Source organism: Meles meles, chromosome 3, assembly GCF_922984935.1.
Source record: "Meles meles chromosome 3, mMelMel3.1 paternal haplotype, whole genome shotgun sequence".
Classification (NCBI taxonomy): domain Eukaryota; kingdom Metazoa; phylum Chordata; class Mammalia; order Carnivora; family Mustelidae; genus Meles; species Meles meles.
Window position 1 is genome coordinate 84,040,553 of NC_060068.1, and position 16,080 is coordinate 84,056,632.

Below are 16,080 nucleotides of genomic sequence, written 5' to 3' on the forward strand. Positions count from 1 at the left end.
CAAACACAGAATCAAAACAGTGAAATATAATCTCCTATACATCCAAAATCTGACACTACCTCCCTAGTTGACATACCTCCTAGAGTAAGTCATGTTTTTACTCTCTATGATACTGATAAAATCTTGGGTGATTCTACTCAGCTCACTATATCTCTTTTTCCTGGGAACTTCCCCCTTTCCCACAAGTGGTGTAGAAGCCATTTTTATACCACATGACCTAGTCAGAACTGACTAAGTTAGAAAAATTACCTGATCCAAGATTACCTGGACCAGATTCTTTCTCCTAGGAATCTGTAAAGGGACAAAAACCTGGGTTAATTCTGAGCTGTGGCTGCAATTAAAGAACAAACAGAAGTACCTAGAAATTACAGACAGGTCACCAGTTGTCACGAGCCTGGAAAAACAAAGAAAGCCATTGTGCAAAGAAGAAAATAAAGCAGCAGAAATAAAGAGACTGAATGAAGGAAAATGATACATAGTGTTCCCACAGGTCTGGGTTTCCTTCTGCAGCCTGGCTATATTCCTGGTTTTGGATACCTCAGTTTCTTTGCAATAAATTTCCTTTTAAGTTCAACGTGGTTTAAGTTAACTTCTTTTACATACTGCAAAAAGAACTAAAACTCTGCCCTTTATTTTAGACTTTGCGGGCCGTCCTCACTACTGTCCTCTGCTGTTACAGTACAAAAGGTGCCACAGACAATACATAAACTTAAGTGCAACTGTTCAAAACTACTTTTCTGGACAATGATATCTACATTTTCTACTTTTTGTGTATTACAAAATACTCTTTTGATTTCCCCCCATCATTTAAAAACATAAACCAATTCTTTGCTTGTAAGCCTCTCCAAGCGCTATAATCCAACTTTTTTTTTTTTTTTAAAGATTTTATTTATTTATTTGACAGAGAGAGATCACAAGTAGGCAGAGAGGCAGGCAGAGAGAGTGAGAGGGAAGCAGGCTCCCTGCCGAGCAGAGAGCCTGATGCGGGACTCGATCCCAGGACCCTGAGATCATGACCTGAGCCGAAGGCAGCGGCTTAAACCACTGAGCCACCCAGGCGCCCCTATAATCCAACTTTAAAATAAGCAGCACCAAACTTAACTCAATGGCCATAGTCTGCTGATTCCTGCTTGAAAAGATAGAGAAGAAAATCATTAAGTTCCATATACATCCTACAGGGCATAGTTCTATGCCTCTGCCTTGAGTGGCTAGACACAATAGGTAAAGGTGTACTTCTTGACAGAAGTTTTTGGGGTTTTTGTGGTGGGAGGGTTGGTTTTTTTCCTTTCCAGAAGTTTTTTCTATGTTACTTTTTTGGAGCGCTCTCCTCTTTTACTTTCTATTTGTGCTAATCTACATTATCCTCTTCCCTAATCATATCATGAAAGAGGATGATTCCTCTAAGTCATTCCCCCAAACTATGAAATAGGAAACCCAAGAAATCACAACCTAACTGGTGTGGTCTGTGGGTCTTGTCTCTTTTTAGCTATTTTTAATTTTATATTCTATACAAGCATTTTTGCTTATCTGATTAAAAAAAAAAACTTTGGTGGGGGGGGAGTAGTAGGAAGCTCTATTTGTATATTTGGCATTATTCCAAATCCTTGAGAGCTCTAGAAAGATGACCTTAAATTTTTTAAAGAAGTATTTGCTTTACACTATACTTTAAAATAATAAACATAGGGGTGCCAGGGTGGCTTAGTCACTTAAGCTGCTGACTCTTGAGTTCAGCTCAGGTCATGATCTCAGGGTCCTGGGATAGAGCCCCCCCCCCCTTTGAACTCTACCCTCAGCAGGGAGTCTGCTTAAGATTCTCTCTCCTTCTCCCTTTGCTCCTCCCACCACTGCTCACTCATTTGCACATATGTGCTTTCTCTCTAAAATACATCTTTTTAAAAAGTCAATATAAAATAATAAACATAATATAAAAGCTAAATTCTCCAAATATCTGAATTAATCAATTTTATTTAAGCAGTATGACCAAAGGAATCTTATTTTTCCTTTTTCATTTGTGGCTGATTGTTTTTCATGTGTACCTTTCTCAGGATTTTCATATTTTTATCTTTAAACACAGCATAATCCCTGGAAGTCCTCAAATGAGAGCTATAAACCTATATTATCATGTAATAAAAATACAGGTAAGTTTTTCAGCAATCTTTTATTTAAACATATTATATACTGGCCTACCAACTTTTTAGGTTATTTATCTTTTGGTTTCTTATAAATGGAAACTTGCTTAACTTATATGAATTATAAAAAGCATATAGCAAAATTAGCAGAATGACTATAAAACAGGAAACTCCAAAAATATGGTTTTAATCTCCTTTGGCAATTAAACTACATGAGAATGGATAGGCATACTAGGATGTCATTAGAGTACAGAAAGATATTCACAGTTATAAAACAACTGTTTATTCATAACCCTTCAGACCACAGGCACTTCGATATTCAAAGAATCCACTTACACTGACTCTAATTCCAGAAGAGCTAGGCAGTACTTAAAAAGTAATGACAAAAACAGTATGGAGGCTCCTTGAAAATGTAAAAATAGAACCAGCATATGATCCAGCGATTCCACTTGTAGCTATTTATCTGAAGGATTCAAAATCACTATCTCAAAAAAATATATATATTCCCATGTTCACTGTAGCCTTATTTACAATAGCAAAGTCAGGGTTACAACCTAAGTGTCCACTGACTGGATAAAGGAAATGTGTTGTGTATATATAAATGGATATTACACAGCTATTAAAAAAAGAAAGAAATCCTGCCATATGCAATAATATGAATGGACCTTGAGGACATAATGCTAAGTGAAATAAGTCAGAAAAAAATACTATATGATCTCATTTATATGTGGAATATAAAACCAAACTCATAGACACAGTTCATAGATTGGTGGTTCCCAAAAGTGGGAGCTGCGGGGTGAGGGGTAGGTGAGATGGTTAAAGATGGTTAAAAGGTACCAACTTCTATTATAAGGTAAGTAAGTCCTGGAGATGTAATAATATATAGCATTGTGACTATAGTTAAATATTGTACTGTATATTTAAAAGGTACTGAGAAAATAGTTCTTAAAAGTTCTCATCGAAAGAAAAAAAACTGTAAATATGTAGGGATGTACAGTACCTAAACTTATCTTGTTAATCATTTTTCATATACATACATCAAATCATTATACTGCACATCTAAAACGAATATAATACTATACGTCAATTATATCTTAATTTTTAAATTTTTTAAAAGATTTTCTTTGTTTGAGAGAGAGAGTGTGTGCCCATGTGCACATGAGTGGCAGGGGGAGGAAGAGGGACAAGCAAACTCTTCATGGAGCCCCATCGGGGCTCAATCTCACAACTCAGAGATCATAACCCGGGCTGAAACCAAGAGTCAGACACTTAACTAAGCCACCCAGGCACCCCATCTTGATTTTTTAAAAAGTAATGACAAAAAAGGCACTTCATATAATAAGTAGTATAAAATAGTCTCAATGAATTTAAAAAAAAAATTAATGCTCTCAAAGTGATTTGCACAAGAAAATTGGACATAAAGTTAAAGGTTGTATCTCTGAACAAGTAACTGACTAATGAAAAAATGGTCACTTTTCAGCACAAGAAAACAGGTTAATTTTTAGATATATAAATTTTTAACGAACTTGTTTTCTTTTTGAAGTATAAATCCCACAGGATGAAAACTAGTTTAAGAAGCAATTCATCCACCAGAGGGGGCCCTTACAAAACAACACAAAGAATATATTAACAGCAATCAGCAGTATATACAACTGAATTTTTTCAATTCTTCTTTAATTTCCTGGTTAGCCCATTCATTCTTTAGAAGGATGCTGTTTAGTCTCCATGTATTTGGGTTCTTTCCAGCTTTCGTCTTGTGATTGAGTTCTAGCATCAGAGCATTGTGGTCTGAAAATATGCAGGGAATAATCCTAATCTTTTGATACCGGTTGAGACCTGATTTGTGACCCAGGATGTGATCTATTCTGGAGAAGGTTCCATGTGCACTAGAGAAGAATGTGTATTCTGTTGCTTTGGGATGAAATGTTCTGAATATATCTGTGATGTCCATCTGGTCCAGTGTGTCATTTAAGGCCTTTATTTCCTTGTTGATCTTTTGCTTGGATGATCTGTCCATTTCAGTGAGGGGAGTGTTAAAGTCCCCTACTATTATTGTATTATTATTGATGTGTTTCTTTGATTTTGTTATTAATTGGTTGATATAGTTGGCTGCTCCCACGTTAGGGGCATAGATATTTAAAATTGTTAGATCTTCTTGTTGGACAGACCCTTTGAGTAGGATATAGTGTCCTTCCTCATCTCTTATTATAGTCTTTGGCTTAAAATCTAATTGATCTGATATAAGGATTGCCACCCCAGCTTTCTTCTGATGCCCATTAGCATGATAAATTGTTTTCCACCCCCTCACTTTCAATCTGGAGGTGTCTTCGCGTCTAAAATGAGTTTCTTGTAGGCAACATACTGATGGGTTTTGTTTTTTTATCCATTCTGATACCCTGTGTCTTTTGATTGGGGCATTTAGCCCATTAACATTCAGGGTAACTATTGAGAGATATGAATTTAGTGCCATTAGTAGCCTGTAAGGTGACTGTTACTGTATATTGTCTCTGTACCTTTCTGATCTACTACTTTTAGGCTCTCTCTTTGCTTAGAGGACCCCTTTCAATATTTCCTGGAGACCTGGTTTGGTGTTTGCAAATTCTTTCAGTTTTTGTTTGTCCTGGAAGATTTTGATCTCTCCTTCTATTTTCAATGATAGCCTAGCTGGATAGAGTATTCTTGGCTGCATGTTTGTCTCGTTGAGTGCTCTGAATATATCATGCCAGCTCTTCCTGGCCTGCCAGGTCTCTGTGGATAAGTCTGCTGCCAATCTAATATTTTTACCATTGTATGTTACAGACTTCTTTTCTCGGGCTGCTTTCAGGATTTTCTCTTTGTCACTAAAAGAATACACCTCACAAAACAAAATCCTTTAAGTCTATGAATTTCATGTAATCAAATGCAAATTTTTGAGTATATTATTCTTCTGAGAAACACAAAATTTTCATCCCTGAAACAAGCCCCAGACTCACTTGTTCAGGTGCCCATAAGCTAAACAAATATAAAGAAAGAGCTATTAACTAGTCACCCGTAGCAAGTCAACTAGACTTATTCTATTCCCTCCACTCTGACACCATACTTTCTTTTTAAAGTTAGTTCTAGGACCATTTTTTTTTTGAAAATCAGTCATTTATAGTCACTCTGTCAACAGTCAGCCTAAAACAGTCACCTAATTCTTGGCTTAGTGATTATCCTAGAAAAGCTCACGTCATCATTACTGGCCTTGTCATTTAGCTATATGGACTTTCTACATGTCACAGTGTATCTTGAGGCCACTATGTTTTAGTTTGTAAAAGAAACAGCATTATTAGCTACCCATTTATCAGAAACATATTACTTTTTTAACATAGTATTTATCAAGTATTCAATAAGTATTAATTATCTTATATAATCCCCAGAAAACCCCATGCAGAAATACTATTATTATCCCCACTTTACAGATGAGGGCAATGAGGCTTAAAAATTTTACTGCTGATAAAGAACAGACCACAAACTACAGGGCTAAGTGATACCACAGATATGAAAATAACTGAATTTTTTTTAAAAGATTTTATTTTATTTGAGAGAGAGAGAGCATGAAAGGAGAGAGGTCAGTGGGAGAAGCAGACTCCCTGCTGAGCAGGGAGCCCGATGTGGGACTCGATCCCGATCCCGGGACTCCAGGATCATGACCTGAGCTGAAGGCAGTCGTCCAACCAACTGAGCCACCCAGGCGCCCCATAACTGAATTTTTTTAAAGATTTTTATTTATTTGAGAGAGAGAGAGAGAGTGTGCATGCATGCGAGCACAGGCTGAAGGAGGAGTAGAAGGAGAGGCAGAGAATCTGAGGCGAATTCTGTGCTAAGCGCAGAGAGGGACGTAGGGCTCAATCCCACGACCCATGAGATCATGACCCAAGGCAAAATCATGAGCCAGACACACAACCAACTGAGCCACCCAGGTGCCCCTAAAGTAACTGTAATTTTTATTAGGATAATTGTAGATTCACATAGAGTTGTAAAAAAAGAAATACAGGGAGATTCCTTGTATACTTTGCCCAATTTCCTGCAGCGATAACATTCTGAAAAACTTGAGAACACAATGTCACAAATGGGATAACGATAATAATACAATCTACTGATCTTGCTTAGTGCTCTGAGGCACTTTTAACCAGCCAATACAATCTCTGCTTTTATCTATCGGCACTTCTAAATGCTTTATATAAAACTATATTTGTTCTCCAACTGTTTTTACTTCTATTAACTGGTCTTCATTCACACATACACACACACACACATATATATATATATATATTTTTTTTTTTTTTTTTGAGAGAGAGAGAGAGAGAGCGCGCTAGAGAGCGAGCACTCGCAGGGGGTGAGGGGTGGAGCGAGAGGGAGAGACAGAATCCTAAGCAAGTTCCACGCCCAGCACAAAGCCTGAAACAGAGCTCACTCTCACAATTCTTAGACCATGAATGACCCAAAATGAAGAGTCAGATGCTTAACCAACTGTGCCACCCAGGGGCCCCATAATTTAATCTCTTTATAAGGAATTTTAGGGTTTCATACTTTTCTGTAGTCATGTATCTCAACATCCTCATTCTCTTTATATATGTAAACTCACTTCATTCTATTCTAGTTTCTCTGAAGCATAGTACCTGGGGTCAAAAATCCTGGCATTTTACTATCTGCTCTGCCATGTACTAACTTAGGCAAATCATTTAACCTCTCAACATTTCCTTCATCTTTAAAATGAGAATAATAGTACCTACTTCAAACAGTTCCTGAAGATCAAAGTTTGGCTGTAAAGTGGTTGGCACATTACATGGCAAAGAGTAAGTCTCACCAAACTTTGACCATAATTATTTATTATTCCTCACCAAGTCTTTTCTAACAGCAAATCTAAACACCATAACCTCCCTAACATTTTAACTTTACTATTCTATGTCCATTTGTTCATTCACTCAACAAAAATGTACTTTTTACCCATGAAGAAGATAAACGGATGAATCAAATACAGAACTTTTCTCTACATCCGCACAATTATTACAATTTAAGGTAGATAGCACCAATAACAAAAAAAGGAAGGGAAAAAAGTACAGTTAAAGTTCACTGGCACTTTCGACAGAGGAAGTAGCAAATGACCTGGGTATTTAAGAATTTACTTGACAAATAAATGGGAAGACACAGAGCAGGAAAGAAACAGGATATAGCATTTCCTAGAAAAGGAACATAAGGGCAACTAAGATACCAAGGGGGAAAAGGGGCATGTATAGGAAACAGCAAGCAGTTTGAGTTGGCTACAGTGAAGGGTCATAACAGAAAGTAAGACTAAATACTACTCAGAGCAGATCCTGAAAAGCTTTAAATCCAAATCAAGGGCCTAAATTTCACTGTCTACAATGAAAGTCAAAAGATTTTGTTTTTTTGTTTTGTTTTAAAGATTTTATTTATTCGACAGAGATCACAAGTAGGCAGAGAGGCAGGCAGAGAGAGAGAGAGGAGGAAGCAGGCTCCCTGCCTAGCAGATAGCCCGATGTGGGACTCGATCCCAGGACCCCAAGATCATGACCTGAGTTGAAGGCAGAAGCTTAAGCCACTGAGCCACCCAGGCGCCCCGAAAGTCAAAAGATTTTAGTGCAATTGTAAGTTCATAATTGTATAGTCAAAATACGAATGTGCTGTATAACATGTAAAATGGATTAGAGAAGAAATCTCTACTGTGCCAGTATTCAGAAACAAGCTGCTACAACTGGTTAGGTAGGCAGAGAAAGCATGAAAAGAAGATGTGAAGGGAAAATACTAACATAAGTGAACCAATGATTTGAGAGTTAATAAAATCTGAAAAGAAAAAGTGAGGAAAATTTAGGTTACAAGCCTTAGTTCTGGGAACTGCACTAAGAAAAATGACTCCCAGACTTTCCGACAAATCACTTAACCATTTTCCTGAATTCCAAACCATATTTTAATTTCTGTACTAGACTGCATTATTTTTACCTACAGAGTGAAACAAATTATCTTACAAGAACATGGTATAGTAACCGATAAACAAAATCAAGAAATCTGGAAGCTCTATGCTGAGAAGGGCAAGACAATGGGCTACTTACTTAGTACATCTGATATAACATGTTTATTAAAAAGTAAGGTTCAGGACACTGTAATTATTTGTTCATAAAACAGGAACCAGGATTCCTATACTCATTTGTTCAATGGTGTATCAAGCATGTGAAACATTGTCTTGAATGTTTTTACATGCAACAAGTATATATGTAATAAAATCAACATATATATTCAATATATGCATGCAACAAATGTAGATCTTATATATTCAACATATATATGTTTTTACAAGTTATTAAATTTTATGAAAGGTTCTCTGTTGGCCTCAATGTTCTGAGAGCTCAATATTCTTTCCCACCTTCCTCTTACTAAAATGCCTTCTGTTCATAGGGAATATAGACAGTGACATTGTAATAGTGTTGTATGGTGACAGATGGTACCCATACTTGTGGTGAGCATAGCATAACCCACAAAGGAGGTGAATTACCATGTTGCACATGTGAAACTAACATAACATTCTGTGTCAACATCCATAAATTCAAAAAATTTTTTAAAAAATTTTTTAGAAATGAAAAAATAAACTGGGCTTCTGTTGCTGTCTTTAAAAAATATAAATAAATGACAACATATTAATTTACTAAAGATTATAATTGCTTTAATATTAAATTATTAACCATCAAAGGCCAGAATAAAAATATTAATTTAACATATCAGACACAAAGTAAATGATACTTGATATTTTACATAGATTTTTAGATGTCTCCCAAGCTCCATTTTGCAGCTTGGGAATTTAAAATCGAATATATTTGTTGCTAGAGGAGAGATCTGTATACATCTCCTTAACAGAGTTCATCATCTTACCAGGTCTTTCCTTCCCAGTGCCTTTTGACTCAGCAAACTTTTGAATCAAGCTTTCAACTGTAGTGTTAGCCATGTTATTTATAAATTCTTCATGGACCTATTAAAATGAAATAAAGGTAATTTTTTTCTTTTTCCATAAAAAATTCTTACTTTATTTCAGACAAAACTTGCATAACGCAATTAAAATTCATTACACCAAAACATGTGGGGGGTTTTTTTGACCCAAAACCTTTAAGAACTTTAATTTACCCTACATGATCTCTTACCTTGTAGTGTTAGTAGACCTGTGGGTATCAACCACTGTTTACATGAAGCTCTAAAGATACAGCGTTAAAAATTCAAGGGAGTTTCCCGTTCTCATCTTTGAATGTTTTAGACACATAATTCTTATGATAAGTTAAAACTTATATAGATCTCGAATAATATTTAAATCCTTAAAAATAAAAAAAATAACAGACTCATCTTTCTCTACTCTACTTCAGTATGCTCCAAAGTGTCATAATTAAACTGCTTTTGTATTTTTGGGGAAAAAAATTTGTTTTCTTAAAGATTTTTGTTTTTAAGTAATCCCTATACCCAAAGTGGAGCTCCAACTCACAACCCTGAGTTCAAGAATTGTGTGCTCCAGAAGGAGAGGGAGAAGCAGACTCCCTGCCAAGTGGGGAGCCCAACACAAGGCTCAATCCCAGGACTCTGAGATCATGACCTGAGCTAAAGTCAGACACTCAAGCAACTGAGTCACGCAGGTACCCATTTAAGCACAAGTTCTGTAACTTACTACTGTTCTAGAGTAAAATTATTTAAAAATCCAAAAATTGGTAACTCCAGAATTTTAAAGTAAAAGGACTGAGCTATCATTAATTTTAACAGTTCATTTGAATTATCATCCTTGGCGGCCAATCAAAAATCCAGCTTATTTTTTTTTTAAGATTTTGTCAGATAGAGAGAGCACACGCAAGCGTGCACACAAGTAAGGCGAGTGGCAGGCAGAGGGAGAAGCAGACCTGAGCAGGGAGTGCAATGCAGGACTTGATCCCAGGACCCTGTGATCATGACCTAAGATGAAGGCAGATGCTTAACTAACTGAGTCACCTGGGGGGGGGGGGGTGTCCCAAAAAATCCAGTTTATATTTAATACTTGTAAAAACACATTCTTACCTGAAATAACCCAGTATCATACTGAGTTTTAGATTTTTAAACAGTCATAAATGAACATAAAATCTTCCTGAGTCATTTCAACAAAAGGAAAAACTTACCTGGCCTATTTGCAAATGAATTTCCTTTATAGCATTTGACAACGATTCTATAATTTCCTTTATGTGAATGAGATGAGCTTCTTCAATATCTTGAAACTTCTGGATAACAAATATGAAAAGTTATATATCTACATTAAAAATACACTCTGAAATCAAAACTTTAATTTCAAATTTAAAATCAAATCGAAACTTTAGAATTATTATTACTTATTATTATTTATTCAAGCCCCCAACATGGGCTTGAACTTGCAATCAAAAGACCTTTTAAATCATCTCAATATAGCTAACCAAATTTAGCGAGCTAACGTTATTATGTAATGTTTAACAATACTTCTAGACAAATGAGTCCAATAAATAAACTGAAACGTTTAACTTTTTAATACATTAACTTTTCCCTATGCCATTTCTCGCTATGCCATCTCTCTGAACTTGTTCAGAGTCTGAAGACACCACAAATTAAAATCTATAATCACAGTCAGAAAACTGGAAGGAGACCCAAATGAGAAGTTTCGTGAAAGCCAAGGTAGAAGTGTTTCCAACTGAAGACCAGTTAACTGGCAGAGCAAAAGCTACGTTTACTTCTGAAGACTTTAAAACCTAGCCCAAAGACTCTCAAAGTGTCTAATCCTTGAAATGTTATTACATGGCTTTCAAAGAGGTAATCTCTGGTCAAATATGGAAATGCATGTATACTCCATCTCAACAGTTCTCAACAGAAGGTAGGGATATATCCAATCACCTGGAAAATGTTTTCAAACCATAGAATGCATAGATTCTCTACTACTCCCTGGGGGCTGGAGGTGGAAAAAGATGAGAATGTTGTTTGGAAAAAATTCCCAGGTCATTCTGATATTTATTCCCCAGGAAGAAAACCACTGCTAGACTTGGCTTCTAATACACAAATTAAGAAGCCTGAGAAATACTGAAATAAAACATGTTTCATTTTGCTTAACCCAGTGTTTTCCAAATTTGACCACACAGCCCTTTTTGTTTTTCTTCTTCTCTGAGTATCTATTAATATCTCATACAACAATAATATTCCTCAAAACAGGATTTGGGAAATGCTGAACTAGCTAGCTATTTTCAAACAAAATACATTTGTCATTTCAAGTGCACAAACCTGATTACCCTTTTTTTCCCCTGCCAAATTGAATCAGTTCTATGGAATAGGCCTAAATGCCTTGTTATTTTTTCTGGTTAGATTATCAAATTAAGTTCCCTCACCCCATATTTAATACACAATTTTCTTCAGCAATGTGTCACATGATCAGAAAATCACAAAGCTAAATGATCATGTTCATATTTTTGCAAAGGGTCTGAACTTTTTAAAAAAAATCAGTAATGGTGAAATTATCATTCTGGCAATAATGCAACAATAGTCCAAAAACTTAAATCAATTTTATTCATAAGAAACGGTGGAGTTAAAATGTCTTGCTTTGACTAATTTTGACCAAATCAGTGAGAATACCAGTATTTCAAGATTCTGAATTACTCTCTTAAGAAGTGAGGAATATTGGCAGAAGCATGATTTTATTTTATGTTCATATTATACGAATTCGCCCTCAGCTTAAATTTCTGCAATTTAATGAACAAGATAATTTCTCACTGACAGGTAAGACCCAAATCCAGAAAAGCTAAGTCAAACAGCCACAAATTTCATATGGATAATCCCTAATCCCAAGAAAACTGTGCCATCTTTATTCTCTTTTGAAAGAGCTACACTGAGGGGTGCCCGGGTGACTCCACCCTTCAGCTCAGGTCATGATCCCAGCGTCCTGGGATCGAGCCCCACATCAGGCTCCCTGCTTGGCGGGAAGCCTGCTTCTCCCTCTCCTGCTTCCCCCTGCTTGTATTCTTTCTCTCACTATCTGTTTCTCTCTGTCAAATAAATAAATAGATCTTTAAAAAAATACAATGATTGGGGCGCCTGGGTGGCTCAGTGGTTTAGGCCTCTGCCTTCGGCTCAGGTCATGATCTCAGGGTCCTGGGATCGAGCGCCGCATCGGGCTCTCTGCTCAGTGAGGAGCCTGTTTCTCCCTCTCTCTCTGCCTGCCTCTCTGCCTACTTGTGACCTCTCTGTCAAATAAATAAATAAAATATATAAAAAAAAATGATTAAGACATAGCCTTAATTATTTAAAAATATCTTGAAGCATGAAGCCACACAGAAACTCAAAGCGTGATTCAGATGCAATTTATAAATTGTGCTGGGTTTTTATAGGGCGTAGGGGATCTGCTAAATATCAGTTTCCTCAGAATTAGTGACTACTAAACAGAGTAATTCAACAATGGGACTATAGTCTCAAGTATTTGGATATAAATAAATGAACTTTCTTGAACAAATCAGACTTTCCTTCCTTGAAAGTTCAAATAATACATTAAATGTTAATTTTTCAAAAAATTTTAAAAAGCACCCTAATACTGTATTCATATGTATTGTTACATTAATTTTTTAATAAAGTACAATTTTGGGGACACCTGCATGGCCAAGTCAGTTAAGCATCTGACTTCTGATTTCGGATCAGGTCCTGATCTCAGGGTTGTGAGACTGAGCCTGGCAAAGGGCTCCATGCTCAGCAGGAAGTTTGCTTGGGATTCTCTTCCTCCCTCTCCCTATGCCCGTCCCCCTGCTCTATTCACATACTCTCTCTCTTAAAGAAGTAAATAAAAATAAAAAATAAAAAGTACAAGATGAGAGGCAACATGGGGGCTTAGAGGGGGGGTACAGGAATAATTGAACTGAGATGGGATCGGGAGGGAGACAAACCATAAGAGACTCTTAATCTCACAAAACAAACTGAGGGTTGGGTGGGGGGGTGGCTGAGGGATGGACATCGGGGAAGGTATGTGCTATAGTGAGTGCTGTGAAGTGTAACCTGGGGATTCACAGACCTGTACCCCTGGGGCTAATAATACATTATATATTAATAAAAAATAAAAATTAAAAAAAAAAACAGAAAAAGTACAACTTTATCAGCCACTCTAATACATACGGGAGACAAACCACAAGAGACTCTTAATCTCGGGAAACAAACGGAGGGTTGCTGGAGGGGAGGGCGGAGGGAGGGAAGGGGTAGTTGGATGATGGACACTGTGGAGGATATGAGCTATGATGAGTGCTGTGAATTGTTTAAAACTGATGATTCACAGACCTGTACCCCTGAAACAAATTATACATTGTATGTTAATTTAAAAAAAATTTTAAAAAGCACCCTAATACTGAAAGTTCCTAATCTGAAGGTGTTGCTTAAGCAAATCTTGAATGAGCCACCAGTTTAAACAAAATCTCCATATTTTTCCAGTTTTTAAATGTCATTAAATGTTAATAGTAGAAAACATACACATAAAGAAAATTCACAATTTTTATTATGCTTTTTCTTAACCCCAAATGAAAATAAGTAAGCCCCAAATATCCAAATAAATCCTAACCTCTTTCATCCTACACATTCAACTTTTTTTTCCACTAGTAAAGAAATACAGGTCCAGTCACCCAAATCTGATTTTCACTACCCCATCCCACTGGGATTAGGTCAACATGCTAGGCCTGGAACAAGGAAAGAACAAAAATGTAAAAGAACTCTTTTCACTTCTAAGTAACTGAAATTAAAATTTAAAGTCTACTACCTATTAAGAAACGACAGCCTGTTTTGTCGTTGTACATGTGTGATAGACAGAGGGAACTTGAAAGAGAACAAACATACACACATTAGCACAGTATATACCATCACCTTTACTTAAAAGCAGCATGGTTATACATCTGCTCAAATATATTAATATCCTCATCTTGCAAGTAGCAGAATAAACAAAATGCCAATTTGGAGGGGGGGAGGAAGTAATGAAAAATAAAAAGAAATGAGAGGGATAGATGAGTGCTGAAAATTCTTTCAAAACACTTTTATAAAATAATATAAATGAATAAAAAACTGATTCCAGCAAATTCTAATTTTTCCAAATTAAACAGCTGAAAGGAAACATTTTCTGACAGAAACGAATCATGTTGATCCCAAATTAATGAACCAATAATTGTCTTATAAACAAGTGTTCGTAAGGATTCAAAAGCCAAAAGAGCACTTGCTGAAGTCGGTTGCTTTAGAAATTGGAAGATTTTTCTTTCACTAGAGTTAAACCCTCGTTTAATACAATTAACTAAACCCTTCTTGAAATATTATCATTCCCCAGCTGCCATGACATTATTCTTCCCAGTTTTCTTCCTTGTCTGGCTTCTCCTACTTGGGTTTCAGGATCCCTTCTTCAATCAAACTGTCAATGATGAGTCTCTCAGAGCTTGGTCCTTTCTTCCCCACACTCTATTCAAAGATGATGTCATTATGGCTTTGAGTACTGACAAGCCCTTATTTTACACAGACTCATAATCCTTCATTCAAAACTCTGGAACGAGATGTTTGAGAGTTCAAACATTTTGAATTTTTAAAATAATGTGGCTTTGTTACTGTATCTTTCACAATACTGAAAGCAGGATCTACAGTGGCATCTGTTTATCAAACACATTAATATTTCTAAAGGAAAACAGGTATATTCAACGTAGGTGGGATAAATACATAGCCTTACATCATCAGTTCTGGTCAAGTTTTGCTGCCAAATTAATTTCAGAAAAAAACTTTTGGTTTTTAAAGATTCTGGATTTCAGAATTGTAAACAAAGGACTGTGAACATTACATCCAGCCCAGATTTTCTGGCTCTTCCAAAATAGCCCACATGATGTCTCCAACTTAAGTACAGGCAGCTCAAAATTAACATGTTTAGAATTGAACATCTGATCCCCTTCCAACTCCTCAAACTAACAGTTCTTCATCTAGTCTTTCCCATTCATTTCTAACCACACAAACTTACAAGTCAAAACCCAGAAGAGATCCTGATTTCCCCAAGAATTCCCCCATTCTCTAATCCTTGCCATCTCCAAACAGAATCAGTTCTCTCTTCCAACCACCACACTGCCCCCATCTTAACCTGACCACTATACTTGCCTTCCAAAATGGACTCTTGATTCTCGTCTGGCCCTACTATAATCCATGCTACACAAAAATTACCTGAATTATCTTTTAAAATGAAGATCAGGGGGACATCTGGATGGCTCAGTCAGTTATGCATCTGCCTTCAGCTCAGGTCATGATCCTAGGATCAAGCCCCACATTGCATATAATCTTTCAGTGTCCTCCAACTTTTTTTTTTTTTTTTTAATTTTTCTCTCCTTTATTTGACTTATGCACTGTTCTTTTTCTTTCTTTTTAGAAAGTTTGAGATTATTTCTAGCTTCTTGGGATTTGAACACATGGAAAAATGTCCAATATCACTTGCTATCAGGGAAATACAAATCAAAATCACAATGAGATACCACCTTACACCAGTTAGAATGGCAAAAATTAACAAGACAGGAAACAACAAATGTTGGCAAGAATATGGAGAAAGGGAACCCTCTACCAACTGCTCTTAAGAAAACCTAAACCCTCACAACAGCCTTGTCCTTGCCTATCTCTTTAACCTCACTTCTTATCACTATCTTTCTTCACTCAGTTTCATGAAGCACTATTTGCTTTCTACAATGTGACAGCTCTTTCATACATCTGGGTCTTATATCCATGGGTCCTCAACACCTGGAACACTCATGCTCTAGAATGTGTCTCTTTACTCATTCTTCAAGTCTCAGTTTTAAATCCCACTTTTCTAAAAAAGCCTTTCCTAACTACCAAATCCAAATCAAATTAGGTTGTTCCTATTATTCTATCTCATATAAACCTTCTTTTCCCTTGGAACAGGTTTAATAATTCATAACTT

General features: G+C 36.3%; 1 protein-coding gene across 2 annotated transcripts in view; it reads right to left on the reverse strand.

Annotated features, from left to right (window-relative positions):
- FCHO2 (FCH and mu domain containing endocytic adaptor 2) overlaps nt 1-16,080 on the reverse strand; it is a 119,958-nt gene that overhangs the window by 62,674 nt on the left and 41,204 nt on the right. For both annotated transcript variants that reach the window (XM_045999185.1, XM_045999184.1), the window contains exons 7-8: nt 10,289-10,387; nt 9,033-9,129 (exon numbers count right to left, since the gene is read on the reverse strand). In XM_045999185.1, the coding sequence (XP_045855141.1) occupies nt 9,033-9,129; nt 10,289-10,387 (196 nt within the window). The remainder of the gene's footprint in view (nt 1-9,032; nt 9,130-10,288; nt 10,388-16,080) is intronic.